A 27,744-nucleotide genomic window follows, 5' to 3' on the forward strand; every position below is an offset into this window, starting at 1 on the left:
TTAATGTAATAGTGCCCTATGAATTTTCTGGCATATTAATTTGTAAAAGATTGCTAATTATATCTTAATATAGGTGTGTAGGAAAAGAATCAAAGATTCTAAACATTCTTTAGTCTCATAAACTAAGATTGATGTCTTAATCCAGCTGAATCAGGCGGGGCTGAACTTTCTGTAAGGCTCTGCTTCTGCTTCTTCTGCCCCAAAGGTGCAGCCCACCCTCCCCGCCCGCCCCAAGCCTAGGGGCTCAGAGCATATGTCTATTCCCCGAATACATCTACCCCCGGGCTCTGACTTCTGGCTTCTCTCTCAGCACAGATTTACAAAACTCTGGTCTGTTTTCAGAGGTTCTCAGATTAATTTTTTTAGCCTTTTGTCCTGTTCAGATTCAGACTCCAGCAACTGTCTTGAGGTGAAAAGCAGTGTTGTGTTTGAAGCCGCACAGATCTCACGTGTTGCCCCCGTGAACCCAGGAGAAAATACATGCTCTGTTCCTCTGTCTGTCCACATGCTCTCCGTCTGGGCGTCTGTCCCCGAGCCTGCCTAGTGGCCCTGAGCTGTCAGCTCGTCATCTCATCTCCGGAATCTTAGCCATGCCCACCCTAGTTACAGCGGGAGCTCTCAGGAGTCTTTAAACAAAGTGCTTTTACTAGGTTTATCTTTCCATTTCTGTTGCTCTCAGTAGGAAGGTTGATGTGCCTCAGGCCACCCCATCCTGTCTTAAATAGTGTGCGTTAAATATGAGTTGCACTGGGAGTTTGTGGGTGATGCATTGTTTTCAGGTAATTAACCACCTTTTCCAGCTTTGTTCTCTATTCAAATTCAAAATACAATCTTTATCATTAACTCAGTAATATCTATTTTTGATTCAATGTTTAACTTTCTATCAAAAGTCATTGTCACAATTAGTTTGGCAGGGCAAAACCCTGTTTTAATGATTGTAATTCTGTAATGCATTCAAATAGCCCCCTGAGATTAACCTTAAACACCTTTGGGTGTGTTTGACCTTTTATTCTTGATGGGCCCATAAAGGTCTAAAAATAGTTGCACTAGAATAACACCACCAAATAATATTTTAATTTGGAAGAAATTTGACATTCAGAAATGGATCTATAATTTCATATTAGGTTGATTGTTATGAATTTTATTTTTATTAGGTTGATTAAAAAGCCTTTTGTTTTATTTCTCTATTTTTTTTCAAATTTAGGAAGACTTGATTTGGATAAATGTATTTCATATTCAGACACCTTGAAATCACGAAGTCATTTTTAATCTAATTGTCTTGGGTATTTATAATAAAGTAGATTATCTTCCATCAATGCCATACAAAGCTGTTCTTTCTAATGGTCATACTTTTACATTCTATTTTTACCATATTATCTTGGCTGTAATTTTTAATGTCACTGTTACACATTAATGATAAGGGTAATTCTCATAGTCTCTTGTTAAATGGATTTTATATGTTTAATTTTTAACCATGGTATTTGTTAATTTGATATAAATGCTGATTCTATATGATGTAAAAAAAGCATTATTTTTTCTTTTACTTATTACATTTACTTTACCATTATTTTTATTAATTTGGGATTACATTTTTAGAAAAGTTTTTGCATATCTTTGTAAGATTAAATTATTTTTCTTCTTAGCATAGCCATCCCATAGATGTGTTTCTATAAATCATGTGTGCTTCACAAACATGTTTTTGTGTTTAGTTCTCACTGTCTCTGAAAGTTAATGTCAAAATTTACATGTTGAGATTTGTCATAACAATCAAATTTCCAGAATTGAATTTCTCATAAAAGTAGAACACTGTGTTATATTTTGGCATAGCAAGAATATGTCAGGTCTTAGTACCCACTGTTCCCTTTAGTCCAAAATATGTATTAATCTAATGATTGCCATTATTTTTGCATTTCTGTTAATTTCACTCATGCGGAAATCATTGGCAAAGTGGATAAATGGGGTCCTTTCGATCAATTACAAAGCTCTGAGATAATACTAAGAAAGAGGATTAAATCAGATCCTAGTTAAGAAGAATCAGGATGGCTGAGCCAGTTGTAGATTTTCGGGTCAGAAAGGCGAGCATCCCAGGGGGGCCCCAGGCAAGGGCGGCAGCAGAAGGAGTAGGGGCCCCGCTGTGATTCAGGGCTGGGCTTCGGAGGAGGTGGGTCCAGCACAGGACACGCCCCCCGGGACAGCCGGCTGTGACTGACGGTGCTTGTCGGTCACGTGGGCACAGAGGGGAGATGGGGTGGAAAAGACCTTCTGCAGTCAAGGGTCCTGCAGCAAGGACAGCGCAGACACAGCTGGACCCACACACAGGGCCCAAGAGAAGGTCACCGGCCACTTCTGCTTGGGTTTTCATGGCAGACCTGGTTCTTGGTTATGCAGTCCCGGAGCCAGGCCTGCGGTGTCACGCAGACCCGGGCTGCACCACCTTCTGGGGTCATTTAATGCTATTTAGTCTCTGTGCACCTCAGGTAAACATACAAAAAAAGAAAGAAGACTCTTGCCAGGTGAAAAAGTGCGAGGGAGACAGAGGGAGCGAGGGAGGGCAGGAGAGAGGGAGCCAGCAGGTGGGCAGGGTTTGGGGGGCTGGTGAGAGCAAAGCCAGAGCCAGGCTGTACCCCGAGTTCTGTACAGAGGGGGCCCCGCCCCCCCTCACCCTGCGGAGACCACGTCCTCGTAAACTCCCCGCGGAGAAGTTCCTCCCGGGTGGCCAGGCGTCACCGTGGTCTCTGATGCTCTGACAAGTGTGGTCCCACTGGCGCCTCCAGCTCACGGCTCAGGAAGCTGCGTCCAGTCCGCCAGCGTTGCTAGTGTTTTCTCACCAGCCTCGCAGGCGGGAGACATCTCGGAGCCTCTCCTTCAGATGGAAACACATCCTCTGGCTTCAGCTCTCCCATCATTTGGAAACCACCCTTGACATGGGGCTTCCATGAGCCCCGGGGGAAGAGTCCAGAGCTCTCTCCATTGGGACCCCCAGACTAACTGTGTTTTTCTGTGTCCAGTCCCTCAAGACTTGACCTAAGGTGGCAAGTTGCAGGAGCCCAGATCCCTCTGCCCCCTCTCTCTCTGTATTTTTGTGTCCACCGAGGAACTAGTCTTCCTCTGAGGTGAGAACTTGCTTTTAAATCATCAGCATTCTTTTCCTTCCCATTATGGTGTAAACTCTAGGTATCGAAGCCATTGCAATTACTATAGTCATTCAAAGCTAAGAATTTAGATTTTTTTTTTTCTTTAGAAGTAACTTGCATTCAAGACTAAGTTAGAGGTCAAATACAAGAGTTTGACTCTGTTCTGAGATATTCTGTCTCTTCACTTGTTAAACAAATATTGATTTTGCCCCTACTAAGACCCAGGCCGGCGTCTAGGTGCTAGAAGTGATGTATTTAATGAAACAGACAGAAATCTATGACCTCGTGATCTTGTTTTCTGGGGAATCATAATACAAAAATAAGTTAAAATAAACAGTATTAGATAATGCTAAGTGATAGAAGGGAAAAATCAGAAAAAGACCATTTATAGCGGTGCACCGCCTGACATCTTTACCTTGCTACCTCTAAGCAAGGGTTATAAAGAAACCTCAACTTTCTTTCTTTCTTGTTCACACCATGATAACTTAAAAGAATTTATTTGTTTTCTTTTGATCCTTTCACCCATTTTAATGAAAATTTTTGTTCAGGTTACTGTTTTTAATCTCAATTTAAAATTGTTCAACATATTCTCTGGTTGGACTCTATGAACCCAGATTAGCCACATTGTTCCCACCCTAAAAACCTAGAGCTGTATGTTACCCATGTGTTATGTGAGCGTGTGTTTGTGCTATAAATCAGAAAATATCTGTCTAGTTCATCTAGGTACTGTGATTTTCTGTTTAGAAGGAGATGTTCCAGTATGATTCAGAAAAAAATAGAAATCAGAGCACGATGTATTATTTTCTTGAACTAATCTGGAGGATCCCATTTAAGCAAATTTGATGGCAGAGGCTTGATTTTGAAAAACAGTTTTCATTGAATGCCATTTTAAGTAAATATTGTGCAAAGAAGCGTCATTTATTTAACTTCAGTCATACATTTTATGTCATTCATAGAACTAAAATTACATGTTAGGGGAGCTAAAAAATACAAAGCTAGATAGTACTCACTCTAAGACAGTGGTCCACATAAAATGCTGGTAGAATTTTATAGCAATCCTTAAAAACTATTAAAAAGCATAGTTGCACAAAGTATTCAATATGAATTTCTTGACTGGTAGTGAAACATGCTTAGGGGTCTGCTCTTCTGTACCCATCTCCAGACTATCCTGACTTTAGCTGAAGGCACCGATAGTTTTAGAGATTTCCTTCACTGATTCCTCACCAGAGCAAAAACTACTTTGAAATGATTGTAGCAATGTTAGAAGGATATGGTATTTGTGCATGACCCTGCGGAGATCACATACCTATGCTCAAATTTTATTTTCTTTCACATTTTAAGTGACATATATCCTGCCAGTAAGTCTGTTCTCGTACATGAGCCATTTGACGCTTCTCCAACTTTGTGCCTCACGTTCATCAAATTTCCTCTTAATTCACGTTTATCAGTAAGACAAAGGGAAATAAAACTAAAAAAGGAAAACCGAAATAATTCAACAGAACATATTCTAAGTGAAAACAGTCTGTGTTTAGTCTGATGTAAGAGTATATCACACAGAGAGCATCATTTAAGCTTCTCTAGAAAACCAATGAAAAATAATAATTGGTTTTAATTAGTAAAAGTTCTGTTGAACAAAGATTTTTTGTATTGTAAGGTCATTTGTCTAAATCTGATACTCATTTTCATTTGGCTTTTAAAGTTTGTTTACATGACTTAATACAGAGGAAACTCTTTCTCTGAAGACTTATTTTAAATTCTTATGACGTGCCAATAAATTGTCTTAAAGTAAATGTTTATTTTATTTGAGGTCCTGACTAAAACTATTTCGATACATGTACGTTATCCTTTAGTGTTTGAATATTCCATTTCTTCTGTTCTCTTAAGTGTTAAAACAGATCGAGTATAATATGATTTCAAAGTGAAAAAATAAATTATAAAAAGTTACTCTAGGGCCTTCCCTGGCGGTCCAGTGGTTAAGACTCTGTGCTTCCACTGCAGGGGGCACAGGTTCGATCCCTGGTTGGGGAACTAAGATCCCGCATGCCACACGGCAAAGGTACTCCACATTCTCTGTAGATTCTCACTTAACATTTTATGGAAACATAGGCTTTTCATTTCTCATAAAGAGAAAATTATTAGATGGAAATCTTTCCAAAATGTTTGTATGTGAAATTTGGGATAATTTGGTAGTCAAAATTTTAAAAAACTTTCGTAATTGGTGTTAGATATGCAATGATTTTAGTAAGTCAACGTAAGTATCAGTTTACATAAACTCACTAAAAATAGATTCTCATAAAATTTGGGGGATCTTGTGTTGTTCTCACTTTTATTGTTTATTTATTATTACAGATTAGAAAAATCAACAGAAACTTTCCTGTAAACCAGCAGGTAAGATGGAGAAACACTCGCAAAGCCGAGTCATATGTTTCTTTCTTTTTATCTATTACGTTAATAGAAGATAATCTTGATTACATCTAGTTTTATGTGGAAATAATTGATACTATCATTTACCATCTTCAGAAAAATACATAATTTATTAGATTTCTTTCATATTATATAATATACCTGGTTTTTCTAATCATACTAATAAGAAAAGCTTTTGATCTAAGTGAATTAAGTCGAAACTGTTTTGACAAAACAATTATATTTATTTGAATGCAGTGCTGAAGAACTTTGACAGCTATTTACATAAGACAGTTTTACTGTATCTTAAACATTTCGGAGACCTATGTTTAACTGACCAAAAAGGGAATTTTCAAAATTGGCTGATAGTGTTGAAAATGAGGCTTAAATTAATGTGTGGAATGAAAATAATGTCCAATTAATCAAGCTAAGAATTTAGTTGACTTATTGGGCTAATAATTGATGTTAGAATAAAATAATTGATTATAAAAATAACTGGTTCCACTTATACTTTTATTTTGCTAAACTTAACTTTTATTGCTTCCATAAACATAATATAAACATTAATCAGAATAAGAAAAGGAAGCGCAGGTTCAGCTTGTGGACTCAGAGTCACCCTGTCTGGCCTGTGTGACAGTGGCAGGGAACCCATGGCTGGACACAGACTTCTGACACTTGACATCAACCTCAGTTTGCAACCGCTGACCAAAATCTAAACACCTGCGATATCGATTCATAAATGGTACACCCGGCACAAGTTAATTTCCATGGTAAAATTTAAAAAATAATCTTCAGCTTGTCAAAACTAGGTTGCTTTTCTTAGCTAAGCCTCAGCTCCCTCATCTGTAGCATTTGTGTAAGTCTATCTCACATGTTTATTTTTGAAAAGTAAATGATAACAAATGTAAATTTCTTAATATATGCCATTATTTGCATTAGTGTATTAAATGTTTAAGTGTGTTCTTTGCAGTAGAGGATTTACGTTCTGGTATAAGTTGTATCGTTAACGATGCCCAGGCTGCCCGCAGAGCCGCGTGTGACCGAGCTAGGAGCGAGCAGAGCCTTGGAGAGCGCGCTGCGCCTACAACTCTGACCTGTCTTCCCCTTGGTGCGGCCCCGGGTACCGGGCATCCCCCCTTCAGGCCCCGCGCCTGAGCCAGCCGGTGCTCTGGGCAGACACACAGCAGAGTGTGGGTGTGTTTGGGGCCTTGTTCACGGCACAGAGGCCAGGCTCCAACCCAGAGCATCGGATGCACCAGCTCCGGGATGGTGCCTGGGAAACTGGCTTTGTTGCTCCCATCCCGTCCCAGGTGATTCTGAGGCTGGGAGTGCGCAGGTGACATCTGGGGAAAACAGTTTAACAGTTTCGCAGGGCTAAAGCAGAGGGAAAAAGTCATTAAGGATAAATTATGCAAATAGAAGCCTCAGCCGTGAGGGAAGACTGCCATGCCCAGGACGAGACAGGGTCGTTTTATAGTCAGATATGTGAAAATGTAGACCTACTCATTTGGGGAATTCTTGCCAAAAATACAAATGAAGAATGTTTCCTTAAAAATGACTCTAATATTTGTGTTATCACTTCCCTTGCCCTTTAGACCCTCAACATGTGAAGTGTTCGTATTTAGTGTAATTTAATTGCTGTGAATGTTTCATAACCCTGACTGCGCCAGAGCTGTGCTTTATTTATGATGACAACGACATGGGACACTTTCTGCACACTCCCTTCAGTGACTTGCGACAGTCCTCGCCACCTCTGCATGTATCTAGGTTTTGAATAACACAGAGCGAAGACATAGGAATCTGAAAAAACTTGCATATAGAACAAATCATAATAAAAACTGTTTAATATTCTAACTCATACATAATAAACACAGATAAGCAAGCATTTATGGGTTTTTATTTGCTAGCCTTTTAATACTATTATTATAGTGAAATTTTATTTCAAATCTCTTAGTATTTCACAATTATGAAATTATAGTGAATTCTTCTTGGCACTTGAAAAACTGAAAACGGGAGTTAATAGATTTTTTTTCCCTCACTACTTTCCACCATGTTAATGAAGTCTTTCAGGAAATAGGATTAGTTTATAGTTCAACATTCATGTATATGCATAACAGGAAAAACTCACCTGCATAGTGTGAGAGCAATGTATTAGGAGATCAAGGTACATCCTCTACTTAAAATCTGAACCACGTTAAGGAATAAAAATTGAAAATCATACATAATCTCATTTCTCATCCAGATTTAGCACTCAAACAGGACTCTTACCTTGGACTAGTTGCTTTCATCTCAAATTTCTTCCTAACTTAACTTTCATGTAGTGTTCTCTGACGCTCAGATTAGATATAAACATGTATGTTTATACATATGCTTTTTATTAAATAACTCAGACATAATGTTAAAGTATTTAAGTCCCCTCATATCTGTGATACTCTAGGTCTCAAACAAAACCAAAAAGACATCATCCAAGATACATTAGACCAGAACTCTTCTGCTTCCTGTGGGATTTGGTTTTGACTTTGTGCCGCCCGTGTGGTACATGTACCCCAACCAGAGAAATTAAAATAAAAGCAAAACACGAAGGGATCTGGAACTGGAAAAAGTCACTGTGCCCAGCAGGGGCCAGTGCTGTGGACTATTTTTACTTTTCATGTGTTGTGTTTTTTCAAAAAATAGGGGAGTGGAAACTGTAAGTCAAGAACAGGAGATGGTGTCCAAAAATGTGGATTTGCAAAAGAACCCCACAGAAGTTCAACAATGAATAAAATAGGAGTATATTTGAAATTATAATCAATTAACCAATTGAATAATAGCGTAGATACAAATGAAGATAAAATATGTAATTGGAAATAGTATATCTGAGAGTATCATCAGAATGCAGCACATACAGAAAGGGGTGAAACTATGAAAGATAATGTAAGAGTTGAAGTTTAGAATGAGAAGCTCCAAAAAAGGGAAATTCTGCAGAAAGACTGGAAACAACGTGTGAGAGGCAGTGTGTGAAGAGAGACGGTGGCTAAGAGTTTCCATACGTCTTGAGATAAAGAACCACACCAGCCCCGGAACCTGATGAGGAGAACCAGAGCCACGCCCCCGAGGGACCCGAAACAGCCTGCACATCCCGTCAGTGGGATAGTGACCCGCCATCAAGAGGGTGAGCTACCTCACCTGGCACTGGTCTAGAAGACTCTCCACGAAAGTTCATTAGGTGCCAACGGCAAAGTGAAGAACAGGGAATAAGTAAGCCACTATTTTTAATAAAGGGTGTAATAAAGGGTGAAATATACACGTTATTGTACAAGAATACAGCACCTCAAGAAGATGCTCAAGAACCTGGTAAAGTGTCTGCATCTGGGAAGAAGTCCAGCCCGGTCTCCTTCCCATCCTGAGGGTTTCATTCCCAAGCCCTCGTGCATTAAGTCCCTCCCTGCCTTCCCCCGCCTTTCCCTGCAACTTCACTCACTTTCTTTCCCTCTTCAGTTCCCACACCAGGACATTCCATTTTTGTTTTGAACTCAGATGTGTATTAAGTTTGTCCTTGTTCTTCCATTCTATTTTGCATCTTTACATACTGGAATCAGCTCTGTCCACCATATTTATTGGATGTCCTCTGGCTTTTGGTCTTTTCTATTGGAGAACTGGAGAAACGTGTGTTCTTGCCATTTTTAAGATGCGTTTCTTTTCTAATACTATTGTGAGGTTGAGCATCTTTAAGTGACATTGGCATATCCTTTCCTGTCTTTCTCTACATTTTGAACACGTTCCTATTTTCTTCTTATTGTTTCTTATTTATTTGTAAGCACTGCATACTCAGTACATGAAGGGAATTTAACCTTTGTGTTTTATGGAGCCTAAGTCAGCAATCTTTTTTAATAGCTCACAGGATTTGTGTTGTACTTAGATTTTAACAGTTCAAGATTCGTAAAAGGAAGAAAGCAATCCATCGCTTATTTCTAGGAACTAAGTTTTTATTTTTACGTTTAAGCAACTGGCCTCTTTCCAATTCGAGAAGGACAAAATCCAGCCTGAGAGGGGATGGCCTGACATTTTCCAAATGTCAGGTGTGTCCACCTGGCCAGAGGCTGTTCAGGTCTTTTTATATGTCTACTGACTTTTTGATTAGTTCTTCTATCAGTTATTATGGTGGTAATATCCACATCTCCCACTATCATTATCGGGTGTTTTTCTTTTAGTTATGTCATTTTACTTCATTATAATGGTTTCTGTTGTTAGGGACATTTATAATTGTTATATATTCATAAGATAATGACATTTTTGTCATCCTGAGATTGAGCTGTTTCTTTTTCTCTACATTAAAATCTGCTTTCTCATCTCTTAAGATTTACTGTCTTATTGGTATGTCCTTTTCTAATCTTTTGCTTCTACTCTGTTTTGCACTGGTGAATCTAAAGCATGCTGTTCTGTACAGCTTAAAGTTGGGTCTTGGTTTTTCTATCCAGTCTGACAATATCTACATTTGATTAAATTGTTTCACTCAATCACATTTAAAAATCATTGATTGATTTGGATGTACATCCGCCATTTGGCTGTTTGTTTTTTAGCTGTTTCATGTCTTTTTAGTTCCTTATTTATGTTAAGCATATTTTTAATGTAGAATTTTAATTCCAATGTTGATTTTTAACTATATGTTTTGATTGTTTTTTTAGAATTTGGTCTTGAGATTGAATTGTGCATCTTTAAATTATCATAATTCACTTCAACTTTATACTGACCTAATATTGATATTATATGGAAACTTTGCTGCATTTTAATACAGATCCATCTCAAAGGCTTTACATTGTATTATTATTGTCATATATATCACATATCTGTTAAATTCTAAAATACAGTGATACAATTATAGCTTTAAACAGTTTCATGTTTTTTCTGAAGCTATTGAAAGAAGAAAGACTTCTAATTAGCAACATACAGAGTGCTCTTTAGTTTTTCCTATGGATCCAGTTTCTGTCTGGCATCATTTTCTTTCATACTGTAGGACTTCCTTTAATATTTCATGTAGGGAAGGTCTACTAGCTATGCATTATCCCAGTTCTTTATCTGGGAAAGTCTTTATTTTGCCTTTACTTCTGAAAAATAGTTCTGTTGGATAAGGAAATGTTGGTTGACCTTTTTTGTTTGTACCTTTCAATACTTTGAATATGTCGTTCTGCAGTCTACTGACATCCAGTTTTTAATATAAAGTTAGCTCCTAAACATATTGAAGTTGTCCTTTATGTGATGAAAGTTTCACTGCTTTCAATATTTTCTGTTGTCTACGTCTTTCAGAAGTTTGACTTATGACGTGCTAGGTGTAGATCCCTTTGTGTTTATTCTGCCTGGACTGCGTTGACTACCTTGGATTTCTAAGTTAATGTTTTCCCTGGAGTTTTTAAAGCTTTTGGCACTCACATCCTTGAATAATCATATCACCCCCTTTCTCTCACTGCCCTCCTTCTGGGACTGTCATCACACGTATGCTGATATGCTTCACACTGCCTCACAGGTCTATAAATTGTTTTCATTTTCTTCAGTCTTTTAAAACATTTTTCTGTTTTTCAAATTTGATAATTTCTATTAATCTATGAGAAAGCAAAAAATCAAACTGCGAATTTGAGGATGTTAAGGAATTACTTACAAAAGCATAAGGCTGTTTTTAAGCAACTGAAAAGGTTTATCTGTGTCTGTCACGGGAGAGGCAAGGGAAGGGGCTGTGATACAAATCATTAGGGTATTCGTACGGATGAGGATGCCTGACAGAAGATGTGTTATCCCGTGGGACAGCATCCTAGCGAACCCTTAGCAGCCTCTGCAGGGACAGGGTTGGACCCTCACCTCACTGTCTTCCTCCCCTCTTTTCTCCTGCTAGTTTCTCTCGTAGAAGGACTACAGAGGGAAGCAAGAGGGTGAGGGAGTTTGCTCATGGAGTCCGTGGAAGTCCACAGACACAGGACATGATGTAGAAGGATGGGATTTAGATCCAGTGGGGAGAGTGTAGACACAGAGCATGCTCTGCAAGCACCATATTTGTCTGGTTTCTCTGTTGAATTACAATCAATTTGTTGGGATTTATTTTATTTTCAGAGGAAAAACGTAAATGACTATAGTATAGTATTTATTTCATTTCACACCATATTAAATGTATTTTGTATTAACAGTATAGAATAAATTTTCTTTTTACTGTCGGGCTACCCTTAAAATTCTGAAGCACAAATGAGAGCATGATGGACATTTACAATGGAAATAAATGCTTAATATTATATTTTGAAGCCACCATGTTAAGCTTTGTCCTTTTTAAGAGATTTTGAGAACTTTTCTCTCCGTGATAATAGCTAAAAGATCTTTTGAACATAGTGATCTATAAAGAATATTTTACAAATTCTTAGCTCACAGGAAAAAAATTTAGTTTAAATATATATTTAGATTTAGTAAATATTCTGAATAATGTATTAATTCTCTATAGTATACACTCATGTGTTGATAAATATATGATTTTATTCGAACGATTTCTCTGTAGAATGCATTAAATTTTAACTATTATGCAGGGGAAGAGAGTCGGCTATTCTGTTTTGTCATTTTCCATTAATCCTTTGATGCGCTGGCATGTATATTAGAAAAGGTTTGAGCATGACATTAATGTGACACTGGGAAGTAGACAGTGGGCTGGAGGCTGGTAAACCTAAGTTGGACACACAGCGACACTGCCCAGCACACCATCTGTGACGATGTCTGTGACATTGAACGGGATCCGTTGTCTGCGCCTCGTTGTGTGAATGTGACTCATCCTCTGTGTTAGCTGAGTACGAAGCCAAGACTCCTAGCCTTCTCTAGAAGGGCGTCCAGGACGGCAGGGCTCCCAGGGCATCAGAGCAGTGAGTCATGGTCAGTGGCTCCAGGCCCCCGGGAGGGTCTCAGTTGCGCACGGAGATGCAGGTAACTTGGATCAGATGTGGCTCATAAATGCAAGTGATGTAGGCTCAGAACTCACCTTCTGGAGAGGTTAAAACAACAGTCAACGTGATGTCAGAAAGCCTGGTGCAGAGGAAGAAAACGCTGGCAAGATTGCTGAGGCTTCCGAGGCTGCTCTTAAGCGTTTAATACAGGGAAGGGGCCTGTTTAAAAACTGGGGAAATGGGAGCAATGTCTTCATCAAAATTCAAGGGCAAGATGAGTCTAGGGTGGGTGTTTGGTGGTAATGAGAGAACGATTGCAAAGTCTCAGGCCACTCTCAAAGTGTTAGTCTAGCGTGATTCAAATGTGTGCTTTCTGAGTATGGAAGCGTAAGAAAGGCTTGGCTGAAGCTAAGCCTGTGTGGTGAGGGCAGAACTGCAGGGCGGTGTGGATGGCTCACAATGTCCTGAGTTTATGTTGCCTTGATTTTGAGATATAGAACAGATGAAGGGAGTCTTTTGCAACAAAAGAAGAGAATATCTTCCCTGAGCTCTTGTATTCATTACCGAGAATGTATCCCTTGTAGAGGTCATTGATAAATTGCAATATGTATTTGAAAATCCAAATGAAATAGTGTGAATTCAATTGCTTATGATTTCATTATGGTCAGGCAAAATACATAAGAAGACAGAAAATGTACAAAGCTAAATTTTAGCTCTATTCTCCATATCTTAATGAATTGGTGAATACAGATATTTTGTGAAGCACAGATATCATCAATTAGATTTAATTGATGTATTAATGTTTATAAAAACCTTTAATACATTTAAATCTTCAGACATTCTCATATAATACTCTTGGTGAGAGTATGAATGGTTACAAAATTTTTGGAGGGCAATTTTATATTAAGTACCAAAATTTAAATTACACATTTCATTGGGCTCAACAGTTCTTCTTTTTTAAAGGATGTTAGCAGAAAAAAATTTACATGTAATAGAAAGATAAAGACAAGACAATTGTCCCACCAATGTAGAAATGATTACATAAATTTGTTACAGTCACTCTGTAGATTATAATACCACTATACTCAAATAGGTCTACATGTGCAGAAATTAAGGTTCAAAAATAAAACACTCACCCACACAATGAATCCATCTGCTGGGGCTTCTTTAGGCCTATGTGCACACATTTCTTTTAAAGGTTTAGGATGATTTCTACGAGATGGTTACCCCCGAATGTCTCCGGAGAAGGGTGAAGATCTAGAGGAGAGTGAAGATCCAATTTTCATGTTTTATTTTACATATTTTGTATGTTTGACTTACTTTTAATGAACATTTGTATAGATATTATTTATTAACTTAAGAGTAGATAATATTTATTAACATCAAAAAATTGAAGGACTTCTCTGGTGGCACAGTGGTTAAGAATCCGCCTGCCAATGCAGGGGACACGGGTTTGAGCCCTGGTCTGGGAAGATCCCACATGCCACGGAGCAACTAAGCCCGTGCGCCACAACTACTGAGCCTGTGCTCTAGAGCCTGCGAGCCACAACTACTGAGCCCGCGTGCTGCAGGTACTGAAGCCCGCGTGCCTAGAGCCTGTGCTCCGCAACAAGAGAAGCCACCACAATGAGAAGCCCGTGCACTGCAACGAAGAGTAGCCCCCGCTCACTGCAACTAGAGAAAGCCCACGCACAGCAACGAAGACCCAATGCAGCCAAAAATAAAATTAAAATTTTTTTTAAAGTTCTAAAAATAATTTTTTAAATAAGACAAAAATAATCACATATTACATATAACTTATTACACAAAAATAAGGAAATCTAGATGATTTTTTGTGACATAGCAATTCTTACAGTTTTAAGTAAATTTTGTCTTAATTATATTTTGAAAAAATGACAATATATTTCTGAAATACTACAGAAAAACAGCACTTGATATTACTGAATTTGAAGGAGATTCATTCTTTCTAGATTAGAATGCCTACAATTCTCATAGCAGGAGACTCATGCCATTTACATAGCAAGGAATCAAGAAAATTTTTTTTCACCAAATGTGGAAACTTTTCTGGTTCATTAACTTTGATTTCATCCTCAAAAATGAGTTATAAATCTAGAGGGAGCATTAGTTTGTCAAGCCAGCCTCAAAGTATATTCTAACAAACTGACATATAGTAGAATGTCATGACAACACGTGTAGTTATTTTTCACTGTGCAGTGAGCAATGACCTATACTGAAATTTGCATTTTAATTACATGATCCTACCTACTGAGGCATGAGTTAATTTTAATCACAGTTTAAACAACAGGCAGATTTAGGAGAATAACTAAAATGGATATGCTTAATATGGATTTGTTGTAATGACAGAAACTAAGGTTTTTTAAATGAAAATGATTTGTATTTCTTACACTCTGTATAATAGTATATTTTGTTCCATGAGCAAAACAATAAATGCAGTACATGCTTCAAAGCATATGCAAAATATAACAAAAAATTAGTACTTAATAAAAAGCTTAAAGAATTATGGTAATGTAATGTTTAAAGATAAAAAGAGATGTTGGGGAGAAGTTTTCCTCTAGATAAAATGATGTAGTATATTTAGAAGTTAATAAATATTAAATATTCTATGATAATACATTAGAAGGAAGGGGATCTGGAAGCAGATGCAGCTGTGGCTGGAAGAAGGAAAACAGAAAGAAACACTTGTTAGCTTTTTTTTTTGACAATTTAAGGCAGTTCAATTAAAGCTTCTTCGGGTTTCCACGTGGAGAAGCTCTTCTGCTAAACCTTTTATAGGGACTTGAAAAGAGGTTTCTGATGTATGTCAGATCACTCACTGGGGGTAGAGAGATGGGAAATCCTCATTTCACAAGAACTCGCCGAGAGCGTCCATTCACTCTGAATAACAGCAAAGTCTTTACAAGAAAGCATCATTCAGAGTTCAATCAAGAGGCAGAAGCCACTCCAGTTATTTGAACAGAGAGGATTTAATGTACAGAATTTTAACTAGATATCAAGTGTTAAGTATGTAAGTGAAAAGGCAGAAAAAAATCACTAGGGTTTTCACGGAGGTAGCAGGAAGCAGCCTCACAGGTAGGTCTGATGCAATGCTGAATTGTTTGCTAGTAGTTTGTTGAGGATTTTTAAATCTGTAACTCATCAAAATATCAGTATTTAGTTTTCTTTTTTTTATAGGTTCTTTATCTGGCTTTCATATCAGAGTAATGCTATCGTCATAGAATGGAGGTTTTCCCTCCTCTTCAATTTTCTGGAAGAATTTGAGAAAGATTGGTGTTCGTGTTTTTTAAATCTTGCGTAGAATTCACCAGTGAAGCCATCTTGTCTTGAACTTGTCTCTTTGGGGAGGTTTTGATTCCTGATTCAGTCTCCTTACTATTTACAGATCTCTTCAGATTTTCTGTTTCTTCACAATCCAGTGCTGGCAGTTTGTGTGTTTCTAGGGATTATCCCATTTAAACCTATATTATCCAATGTACCCGCCTACAATTATTTATGGTACTCTGTTATAACACTTCTTATTTCTGTCAAATTGGTAGTAACAGCCCCGTTTCATTTCTGATTAACTTATTTGAATCTTCTCTCTTTTTGCTTCGTCACTATAGCACATATTTGTCAATTATGTCGATCTTTTGGAAGAACCAACTGTAGGCTTTGTTGGTTTTCTCTATTGTTTTTCTATTCTCTATTTTGTTTGTCTCTGCTCGAAACTTTATCATTCCTTCCTTCTGCTTATTTGTGATTTAGTGTGTTCTTTAAAATGTAAAGTTAGGTTGTTTTCACTGGAATTGAAAAAAGTATAAATTTTAATATTTGTTAGAGAATACATTTCATAACCTATAATCATAATTTTAAGAGCAACTTCAGTGTAATTTACATCTCTTTGGTGCCATAAAATAAGACAGTGAGGTTATAGTCAGTGAGTTAGTTTTAACAAGACAATAAATGGCAAGCTTCACATACTACTTTAAGTAAACACATACTGTTCCTACAATATATTTTAAATCCCTGAAAATATAGTTTCCTATAACAACATTTATAATCCAACGTTTACAATTCAACAATCCTTAGAATTATTAAATCAAACACTTCAAGGTTTTTGTTGTTAGTAGTAAATAGAACTAATAGAGAATAAGTACAAATTTAAGTCAAAATTTTTGATAACTTATATGTAAGTATTCACTTTCATCTCATTGTTTAAATAAAGTTATTTGTTAATCCAATGCTTTGCATTCCCCAAAATGCTTTCGAATCCTCAAACTTGTAACATCGAAGCCTATCTGAACTTTAATAAAAATTAAATTACAATTATTTTAGGCTTACAATAACTTATTTCCTCTTTAGATATAATTTAATTGTATTAAAACATCTGAGTATCTCATAAGCATGAAGTTACAGAATATAAAAGAAAATATTCAATATAATAATCAAGAAATGCAGTTTCCTTTGTATGTGTCCTGGATTTGCCCCTTTCTGCTCCACACAAACACTTTCAGAATTTTCACAAACTGCCATTCTTCACATCATTTTAACATAAAAATATATACCAACTTTTCACAATTTTTCTCTTTATGAAAAGAAATACTTAAAATAATTTCTATGTAATTATTTAAAAATAAATGTTTTCACTATGAGAAATTGAAAAATACTTCAAAAGAGAAAGAAGAAATATGGGTCTCATAATCTCAACATACAGATCTGATCATGTTTAAAAAATTAATATGCATTTTGTGTATATATCACACATTATGTAATATTTACTTGAGATTTTATTTTTCTCATAACTTTAAAAATTATAGTCAATTGCCTTATTGTGAGCTTTTCCTATATTCTTTCAAAATCTCATTTTCAGTGGTTCTATCAAAATATGTAGGTGCAATCTTCTATTAACATAAATTAATTTTTCTATTTCACCCTCGCAAATATTGATTCAATAAATAGCCTTGTGTATGCTTGTTCATATGAATTTCTGATAATTTCCTTAGAAAATTGCTAACAGTAGAAATATTGAGTCAGCAGTGATGTTCATGGTTATAAGTATACATATATATGGTTATATCTCACCGAACTGTCCTCAACATTTGTTATAAAAGTATCTCCCTGCAGCCACGTTAGCGTGGAAGCTGCAGCCATTTGAATTTCGGTGCCTCACACTAGAATCGATGTATTTCCTCTCCTTTTGTGTGATGATTGAGTTGCTCACCTCTGGCAGGAAACCACTTCTCTTCACCAATACTAGCAAGTAGCCTTGATAACTCTGTTTTGCAGCTCTAAAGGAATGTTTCGTCTGCTCACGTATCAAGAATTTCTGTTTCTTGTCAGGGTCACTCTGGCTACATATCAACTGGTCAGCTTTGCTGGGATGAGCAAAATGGCCCTGGAGGTCATTTTAAGTCTGGGAGAGGGAATGTGATACTCGGAATTCTCTGAGAGAATGAGGTGAAGGCCGGTTAGGAGAGTTATCATGGTAGTACTATTCTTAGAAAGTTTAATAGTTCTGAGCTTACGTCGTCCGAAGCAGTACTGATACCACTTTACTGAGCTCTCGGATTCTAGTGCTGAGGAAGACCTTCCGTGTTGTGTAACCCGATCCTCTATTCCTAGCTAACGAGACTTATTTCACACCTAACTCCCTTTATTTGTAAGTTAGCCCTTTCTATTCACAAAGTGCGTTATTTAAAAATTTCCTTAAAATGACAGGAAGTCATGTTCCAGGCACTATCTAGTCAATGACACCATGGTGTCCTCTGGAGGACACAAAGGTTTCTCTCTCTTCCGTGTGGAGACTTTCATATAATCAAAGACATATTTCTTCCTCTAGGCCTTTTCTTCTATGACCTAAACATACTCAGTTTCTTTAGCTGTTTAATTTGCCACTTGCTTTCCAGAATCTTCAACATTTTTGTTGAACTTTACTGAGCATACTTTAATTGATCAATTTCCTTATTAAACTATGATTCCAGAATAATGACAATAACCATGGTCTATTCCTAAACTCTTAACTTATCCTATTTAATCCCACGTCGCACGTAAGTGCTAAGTTCTATGACCCCACCTTGCGGATGGGGGGGACCCCATCGTCATGGAGGTAAAGGATTTTGAGCAGAAGTACAGTTACTGACATGACTAAGTACTGGACCCCAGAAATGTGAATCCATCTAAATTACTCGGCATTCATTGTTTCAAATATAGCAGACCACGTAGATCGCAAGAGGGCTGTTACTCCCCTTGTTGTAAGCATTATATTTAATGAATATGGTGGAGAATAAAGTCAACACTTCTGACACTTACATCAAATCATCTACTTATATTAATCTTTCAGGCAACTACTTATTTTTTTCAAAACTATTGCCATCATAGATTAGCCCACTCTTACTCATGTAGTGAACATTTTAAGAGTAAGTGAATACTTCCACATTTAATTGTCTTAAATTCGATCGGTTTGTTTCACTCTGACAAAAAGTACTTGTATCTGCTTCTCCACTCCAGTGTATTAGCTGATATTCCCAACTTTTTGCCACTGCATTTTGATTAGAATATTTTCTGCTTTCGTCCAGATTAGCCATAAAATTGTTAAAAGTGACCAGGGTGTTCTGATATGTTTAGATATGATTCTTACAGCTAGGATGGGGATAGGAGTACGTGTGTATTCGTTATTTTTTAAACCTTCTTTTAGAAAGCAGACGCCTCATATCTTCCTTCTCCCGAGTGTCACTGTGGCAGTGGAGTCCAAACACTCCCTTTAGCCGGTACTCAGTTTCAGACGGTCACCTCGTTGTTCAATGTCTCTTCTGATACCAGAATTCAAACCCAGGATTGCCTGTGTGAGAGCACACGCTTTTCCAGGTTATTCTTCTAGATTCAGGAACTTCTTAGAGATACATCTGAGCATTCCCACACTCAGAAGAATTCTGTGTGTCGGATTTCCTTGGCACAGCAACCTCCTTTTGCTATATATTCTGTGTCAATTTGTCAAAGTATTTCACAAGTACTCTGAGAGTATTAGTTATGGGCCGTTATTGACTGCATGTCGAAGCAGATGACAGGCAGCAATGCAAGTGAAGATTACACAACAGAAATCTAGTAAAACATGTTCCTGGAGTGGAAGAAAGAACACAGTCTCCTGTGTCGTTACTTGGGTTTTATCCACTCGATCTGCCATGGAAAGAAAATGTAAATCAAAGTGTCAGTTTATTTCTTCTCATCGTTCCCGTTATTTCCCATTATTGACGTTGACGTTTTCTTATTTGTTATTTGTGATAGATTACACATTTTATTATTCTGAAGTGCCTGTCTTAGCCTCACGTGATGCTTTTTTCCCTTTTTCCACTTTTTTCTGGTGTAAGTGGGTATTTTATATTTCATTTCTGATATTTTATTCCTTCTGGCTGGCATGTCTGCCTTTGCTCATCTTTTTATTTACAACTTTCCTAAATCACTTTTTTACATATTTTTTGTACATATTACATAGTTGTGTTTTGCTTAGTGAACTAATATAGCAGACATCGTCTTTTAATAGATAAATTTACTTTATTTATAGTAATTAAAATAAGAGATGTGAGATTTAATTCTACAGTCATATTTTTATTGGCTTTAATAAATAAATTGTATTATTTAATACTCCCTGCATGTTTCTACTTTTAGCTGAGAAAGGTCTACCTTACTATAATCCTCTAATTTACAATCATTCTCCCTTTCACTAGATATGAGCTATATAATCCCTAATTTGAAAAATAAGAGAATGCATGCATATGTCTTACTTTTTCTTTTCTTCATGACCCTTCTTCAGTAAATTACTTTATATTTTTAGTATATTTATTTCATAATTCCTTGATTTTTAGCACTAAATGACATGTTTTGATAACTGGTTATAGCAGATGATGAAATCAGCGTAATTACGCTACTGGTGGTCCCCTTTCCCCGACCACTGCCAACTATTCTTATTCATTTTCATATCATTTTTTTCATTTTCAACATTTAAATCCTCTTTTGTAACAATAACTGCCAATTCAATTTTAGTCTGGTTTTCTACAGACTGTATGGTTTCTACTACCCAGCACCATCTATGTTTGTTTTTTCTATTCATCTCATTTCTCTGGCAGGCAGAAAGTTACCTTCTTGTATTTTCTATAGGAAGCTCTCTGGGGAATAATTTTTCCATTTGTTTGTACATGTTCAGAATTGTTAAACTGCGCCCTTTATTCTTGAATAGCATGTTGGTAGTGGGAGAAAGTTCACATTTTTTTTTTCTATCAGAGCACTACTCCACTGTCTTCTTGGGTTAAATTTTTCAGTTGAGGTGACTGAGGCTAAATTGATTTTTTTTTCCGTAAGGAGGCTTCTTCATGGACCTGGCCAAGTGGACTGAAAGATTCTCTCATTTTCTTTGAAGTTTAGTAGCTTATTAACTTAGGCCTCAGGATGGACTCTTCAGGTTCAATTATTCCTGGAACACAGTGTGTCTATTTAACTGGTAGATTCAAATAATTGTACATTTTGCAAACTTTTCTTTAAATATATCTTTATATTTTTTTCCTCTTGCTTGTTCTTCTCTTATTCAGGGTCACTAATGGTGTCCGTGTTGAGCGCCCTTTACTTCTTCTCCATACTTGCCATTTTCTACTGAATCTTTTATGTTCTTCATCCATTTCTACTTTATTTCTCCTGTTTTCTCAGTCCTGTCCTCCACTCTTAGTTGAGTTGTTGGCAATGTCTATTTTGACAGTATGTTTCCATTCCATCTTCATTTCTATGAAGTAATATCCTTTCCACTTCTCTTCTGAGATAAACCAGCTGTTTCTTTCTCCCTCTTGCTTTACTATCTTCCCTGTGGTCTTTAGATTTACCTACTTTTCTTGTTATATAGGGGAGATTTTTTTTTTAATTTCTTTAATTCATGCAGATTTTCATCACAATTTAAATTTTGATTGCAATCAAATTACATATTCTTTATCTTGAAATGAGAGTGTCTGTTCGTCATCTCCCTTATCTTTTATTAAGTTTAAAGAGTTCCTTCAAATGAAGTGAATTTTTCCTGGTCCAGCCTGTAGCAGAGGAAACAGCTCTAGCAGACATACAGAAACTTTCCTGAAACAGTGGTAACACAACAAATCCTTACTGACCATACCCAGAGAGTTAATGCAACATTCTGGTTAGGAAAAGAAAAACACTTCAAAATTCTGTGTGTGTGTGTGTGTGTGTGTGTGTGATACCATGTTTGCTAATATGATCCTGTGTGCCTCTCACGATGGGAAGTTATTTAACTGTGTCATCAACGCAATGCATCATCTCTGTGTGCTGAGAGAATGACTGAAGCCTTAAAATCAGACACGAATCCCCTGCTCACAGAAGACTCGTCTCGGCACTGGTCTGCCCTCCCCACTTTATAAGAGCCACACCGAGCACTTCATTTTTGCCTTCAGAGCCGTGTTGATTGGCCATCACCTGTGCTCATAGGAACTGCAGATTCCTTATTCTCTCTGCTTTTTAGCACGCTATACTGTAATGGGCACATTTCATCATCCAAAAATGCCAGGGAGCTATACTGTCTGATGGACTTAGCTGCCGTGTCAAAGGAAACAACTATCAGAGCTCTTCTGATATTATTATTCCGTGTTATAACATTATTATATTCCGTGTTATAATATTCCGTGTTATAATATTATTCCGTATTATAGTTCCGTGAACTCACCACCCAGCCCAGGGCCCAAGCGTGGGAAGTAGCTGATGGTTTTTTCAATTGATAAATCAGTTGATTTTCTCTAATTATCTGAATAATTTTGTAATTATTTTCAAGATTCAGTTTCCCTTAGGCTTGTTGGTGAGAAATCAGAAATGATAAAAGCTAAGTAGGGATTTGTGAAAGGTTTAGATTATTTACATAGTTTCAGATATATAAATATATGCCAGACTATAAAATATAAGATGAGGCTTGAAATCTTAATTTATGCCTATATCTGTATCTTTGGGTGATAAAGGAAGAATATCAAAGGTTAAATCTCCTTAAAAGGGAGAGAAAGGAGGAGTTAACTTAGTTTAAGTTTTCAAGAGGAGACCAGAGGACAGAAGTTGTCAGCCTTGAGCTTCCAAATCCTGGCCATTACCATGTGTGATAGTCAGGGCCGCATGGTATCTAACCAAGGGTTTGGGGTTCTGCAACCAAACTTCTTATCTCCACACTTCTTACTGGGTGAGTGTCCTTGGTGGTGGTCCTAAGCCCTGTCTTCTAGTTGCCTTATCTGTAAACCAGTTGTCTTAAAGTATGATGTGATTGAATAGGTGTAAATGGCTCAGCTTTATGTCTGGCACATAGTAAATATACCAGCTTTGTCAAGAATGGCAAAAAGTCTGAGATGCTGCTCTGCTTACAAGGTTATGGACTCTACATATATATTAATATTGCAGAAACATGAGGCGCCTGGGTCACGGGAAAAAGTTCTTCATTGATTCTCACAACCAGCTCTTCAGCCAAAGGAACATCAGTGTCAGGGACCGCACCCAGACTGCAGGGGATGCGATGAGAGCCACTTGGTGGCAGTTCCCCCCCCCCCCCCCCGGAAGACAGATGGGGGAGAAGGTGCTTCTCTGCTTACACAGGGCCCTGAAACCACTGCCCCCAACTCCTAGAAGGAGACAGAGACAACCTGTCCTGAGGCAGGATGGAAAGAGCCCTGGGTCTCCACCTTTTAAAATGTAAATGTCACTCCAAAGGCCGGATAAACCCAGGTGTCTCTGAATCACACGACTCAGAGTCTCCAAGCTCTGGGCCTCCTTCTCTTTGAAATGAATGTGTCCTGGGAGAGAGCCGCACAGTCTCCCTGGCACCCGGGGCCTTCGCCGGCAGCTGTCTGGCCAAAACCATTCAGCCTCTCAGGGAGATAAAGCAAGTTTTATTATCCTTTCAGTTCAGATGAGAACAATTAACTAGACAAATGGCTCCGGTTCTAATTCTCAAGGTATATGAAAAGGAAAATGTTTCTAGTAAAAGTAAAGACAGGCATTCTAACATTCTTGTCTTTTTCTGTAGACATTTCCTTGTCTCAGGAGCTAGGGCTTTTTTACAGGAGCACTGAGAAATCCAGAGAGGTTTATTTCCTTGTAGTAAAGTGAGTGGACACAGATACTTTGCAAGTTAATACATTTTCTTTAACGTCATTTTCTTCATAATCATCCACCGTGTTGCCCACTATATTATGAATCTAGTTTAACTAGAACACACTTTGTATGGTTGCCCAAGTAGTAGTCTTTCCATATTTTGGAACAGTTTTTAACACTTTGTAGACGGCATCAAATTATGATAACAATGAGTGACTCTGAATACCATAACCAAAAAGTTTACTCAAGGGGGTATTACATGTTAAAAGGGGAAGTTAGCAAAGGATACGTAAAGACAAGCCCAGTAGGTGCAAATGTTTTTGCTTTTAAATATACGTGGATAGAAGAACTGCTATATTTTGCTTCCTTTATCACTTTCTTAAGGGTGATTTAATTGACCAAACTGTATAATCCTTTTCCCCTGATATGTGAAAGAAGAGTTAAGTGATTAGTGCCGCAGAAAAGCACAGCAAGAGTGTTCCTGTAAGAGAATCATTCATCCCATTTGGGGTTTAATGGATTGACTTTATGCTCCATAGTGCACGCACTGCAGAAACCTGCTTTATTGCCAGAATTCCCTTCCTACCGGTTTTGATGGTGTAGGCACTGACCCAATGCTCCCGTCCACTGTATTTTACTGGACTCGTTTCTAGTGCCTTTGAAGCCTTAGAGTATAACCCGGATGATGTGGCTAATACGTTAAATGATTCGTCATTAAGAAATACTTTGAAAGAAGCTCACTTCAGACAGAAATACTGCACTGTTTAGTTGCGTATTTTTGCAGTATTTTTCATTACAGTATTTTTCACCTGAAGAACAAAACAGCTCAAAATACAAAACTGTCCATTAAATTATATTTATAGTTACCTTCCAGCTGCAAAAAGTAGATGTAGGCTTGGGAAATGGGGGAATATGTTATAAAATGATAAATATCATGTCTTATACTTTATTATCTTTTATTAGCTTAAGAAAACTATGTTTGGTGTGCTCTTCCTATCATGAATGACTCAGGGCCAAATATTGTAAAACCAGTAAAATATATACAAACCCAAAGCTAAAAATATGAAGAAGACTGTCATATTCAAAAAGAAATCGTGGTTTTACAGCAAACGGAGGTTGATGCTATTTGTGTTCACTTGCAGGCCCCAATGAGGTGGGTGGCAGCTGTCCTCCCGAGCTGAGTCCCAGGTGGGAGGACTGCAAGCCCATCTGAGTCAGACAGGCGCTACTGAGACACCAGAGCTGGGGAAGAGAAGAGTTGTCAGTGAGAACCGGGCTAAAACGTAAACACAGAGGGTGAGCTAAGGATTCTGAAGTTAAGTATGAGAAGCAAGGTCTTAGTGGAGTGAAGCAGGTAGGCGATTGTCAAAGAGGAGAGTATAAAGTCAAGCTGTCTGTGGCGTGTGTGTGCTGGGGCTTTGCGTCTACGGAGGTCAAGGTAGGACAGCTTCCAAGGTAAAGAGAACCGTGTGTGGCTGGACAAATCGACAAGGGAAGGAATCATTTTATACTAATGAAGGCTAGGAAGACGTGATTTTCAAGTGAAAAGTGATCATTGTGTCAGGCATCAGAGGGGCCCAGTGACATGTGAAGGAAATGCATCTTCAAAATAAGGGCTGCAGCTCGTGTCATGTTTCCTTTGAAGACTCACGGAAACCCCAGATCAAGGAAAAGACGGTGCAGGAGCATCATGGGAAAGGTGCCCATGCTTTGGGGGACATTTCTCTTTGGCCCTTTTGCATTTCTGCAGGTCTTGTGAGCACACATTTTGTTTCAGGCTATTTTTTCAAGGGTGTTTACATAGAAAGCAGACTTAGAAAATGGAGATAGTGTTTCCCTCAGAACCAAGGGAAGATTCTCTTACCTTCCATTTGTAAGTCTTGGAAGGTAGAGATGATATCTCCCTCCAGAGCAAAGGGGAGTTGTGCCTAACAGCCCATTATAAAAGATTCAGGTTCCCTAAACTCAGGGATCCTCCCATGTGATGCAATCCATTGTGTGCAGACACATCTGACACAAATATGCTGATACTCATGGTGTTTGCTGTGCCATGTTGATAAAGTCCTTTGTCTTTGTCCCAAGAATATAATGTCTTCTGCCAGCATCCATAAACCCTTGAGAACTTAGGAGCTTGCAAACTCTCACACCCTTCCTGGTTCACAACAGTTTGCAGTGAGGATGAGACGCTGACAGAAACATTGCTTTTTGGTAGAAGAAGGATGGTTCATTAGATTTGAGAGAAGTCCATGCCCCTCAGCGGCAAACACGTGGATTACCTGTTGATGAGAATTTGAGGTGAGGGTCCAGGCAGAGGACTGGGAAGCAGATTAAAGAACAGCCTCCTGAATCGAGCATCGTCTGATGTTCTTGGCTGTCCTTCAGGTGGGGCAGCCTTGCCCAGCCCTCTGGCTGTAGCCTCAGGTCTGTCCCCCTGTAGCAGCTAGATTTGTGCTGGGGCAGCAGAAAGGTCTGACCCTTTTCTGACAACAGTTACAGAAATTCCCCTGCACTGAGCATCAAAGAGGGGAAATTTATAGGCACTATGGAGAGAAACCCGGTGAATAGTCAGCACTGGACCTGGTTCACCTGGGAGATGAGAAGGGGGTGCACGTAACGTTTCATAAGGAAGAATGACGAAAAGGGAAAAAGTGCTCCTTGCTTTCTAGCATGGCGCGTGCTGCGGTCTCTCTCGCTCTTGACTCCACCCTCTGGGCTCCTGATCCTCGGAATCACTCTTTCCTTTTTCATGAAAGGAAACCCACATTTGCACCTGAGTAGTTTCATCAACTGCTTCCTGCTAAGGGAATTTAGGGATTCCAAGAGGCTCCTTTAATTCTGTATTCGCTCTGTCCCTCTGTGGGTCAAGCTGGTGGTGTTTCTGCTGAAACAGCTTTCTTACTAATTCCTAGATCTCTCATAGATTTCAAAAGCGTTCACTCTTCAGGACAAAAGCTAACTTCACAGATCTTTCTGAGAAGGTCTTTCTCAGTCTTCTGCTGAGATGTCTGGAGACAATACCTTTAAGACCCCTAGAGACCCTCCAGTTTAGCTGATGAGATCGCTGAGCACTTTCTTAATCCCTGGAAAGGACCCTCCGCGAGAAGTGTTGATCCTTCTAAGATTTGGGGGAAAGGTTGTAGATCACACACCTAGTATTTCCTCTGTGCTAAAATTTCAAGAGCCACCCAACTTTTATCGTATTTGGGCATCTGGAGAAGCAGAGAATATTGAGAGTCGCCACGCCCTGGTTCGTTGTATCTGATTGTTCTCCACCAAGCTCTTCCCTTCCTTCCCTCCTCTCACATTTTATGTGCGAGGCAAGAAGAAACCAGGCAGCATCTTCAACATTTTGCTGAAAATCTCCATAGGTGTGTAACCAGGTATGTATAATTATTGACAGTTTTTCTTCCGCATAACTGCAGGAAACAGTTTCACCAAGCTTCCTGCTGCTACACTGTCTTCCAGTTTCCAGTAACACGTTCCTGACTTTCTTCTGAGCTCTCTTGGCAGGTAGCTTCCCCAAGTTCAGATTTCTACCCACAGTCAGTTCCAGCTGATGCAGGCTTTTATGATGCGATCTAGGCTCCCTCTCTTGTGCTTCACCCCATACTTTTCCAGCTTCCACCCACCGCTTCTCAATTCCAAGCTGCTCCCACCTTTTGGGTATTTATTAAAGCAGAACTCTACTTCTGGTACAAAAAGCTGTGTTAGTTTTCCACTGTGGTACAGCAAGTGACCATGCATGTAGTGACATTAAACAACACACGCTTATTATCTCACAGTTTCTGTTGGTCAAGGGTCCAAGCTCGGCTTTGCCAGATCCTCTGCTCGGGTCTCACAAGGCTGCAGTCACGGTTCTGGCCTCCGCTATTATCTCACATGAGGCCTGGAGTCCTCTGAGACCCTCGGCTCCTAGAGGCTGCCCGCCATTCCTAACACATGGTTCTCTCCACCATGTTGGCTTCCTTAAGGCCAGTGGGCGTTGTCCCTGCTGTTTCCAATCTCCTTTAAAGGGCTTACATCATTCAGCTCCTCCAGGATCATTTTCCTTTTGATTAAATTAAACTCAACTGATTAGAGGCCTTAATTACATATGCAATATCTCTTCATCGTCACCATATAAAGTCACCATGTAATTAAGGAAGTGGCATCTATGCTATTCATTGTTCCCTACGAACACTTAAGAGAAGGGCATTACGCAGAGCTAT

The 27,744-nt window shown here is 38.4% G+C and overlaps 1 protein-coding gene across 1 annotated transcript in view; it reads left to right on the forward strand.

The window, feature by feature from the left end:
• Nucleotides 1-27,744, forward strand: part of SNTG1 (syntrophin gamma 1) — a 331,005-nt gene that overhangs the window by 229,170 nt on the left and 74,091 nt on the right. Inside the window, exon 12 of the mRNA XM_068525807.1 lies at nucleotides 5,484-5,522. Coding sequence (XP_068381908.1) covers nucleotides 5,484-5,522 — 39 coding nt within the window. The remainder of the gene's footprint in view (nucleotides 1-5,483; nucleotides 5,523-27,744) is intronic.

Source organism: Eschrichtius robustus, chromosome 17 (genome assembly GCF_028021215.1).
Source record: "Eschrichtius robustus isolate mEscRob2 chromosome 17, mEscRob2.pri, whole genome shotgun sequence".
Classification (NCBI taxonomy): Eukaryota; Metazoa; Chordata; class Mammalia; order Artiodactyla; family Eschrichtiidae; genus Eschrichtius; species Eschrichtius robustus.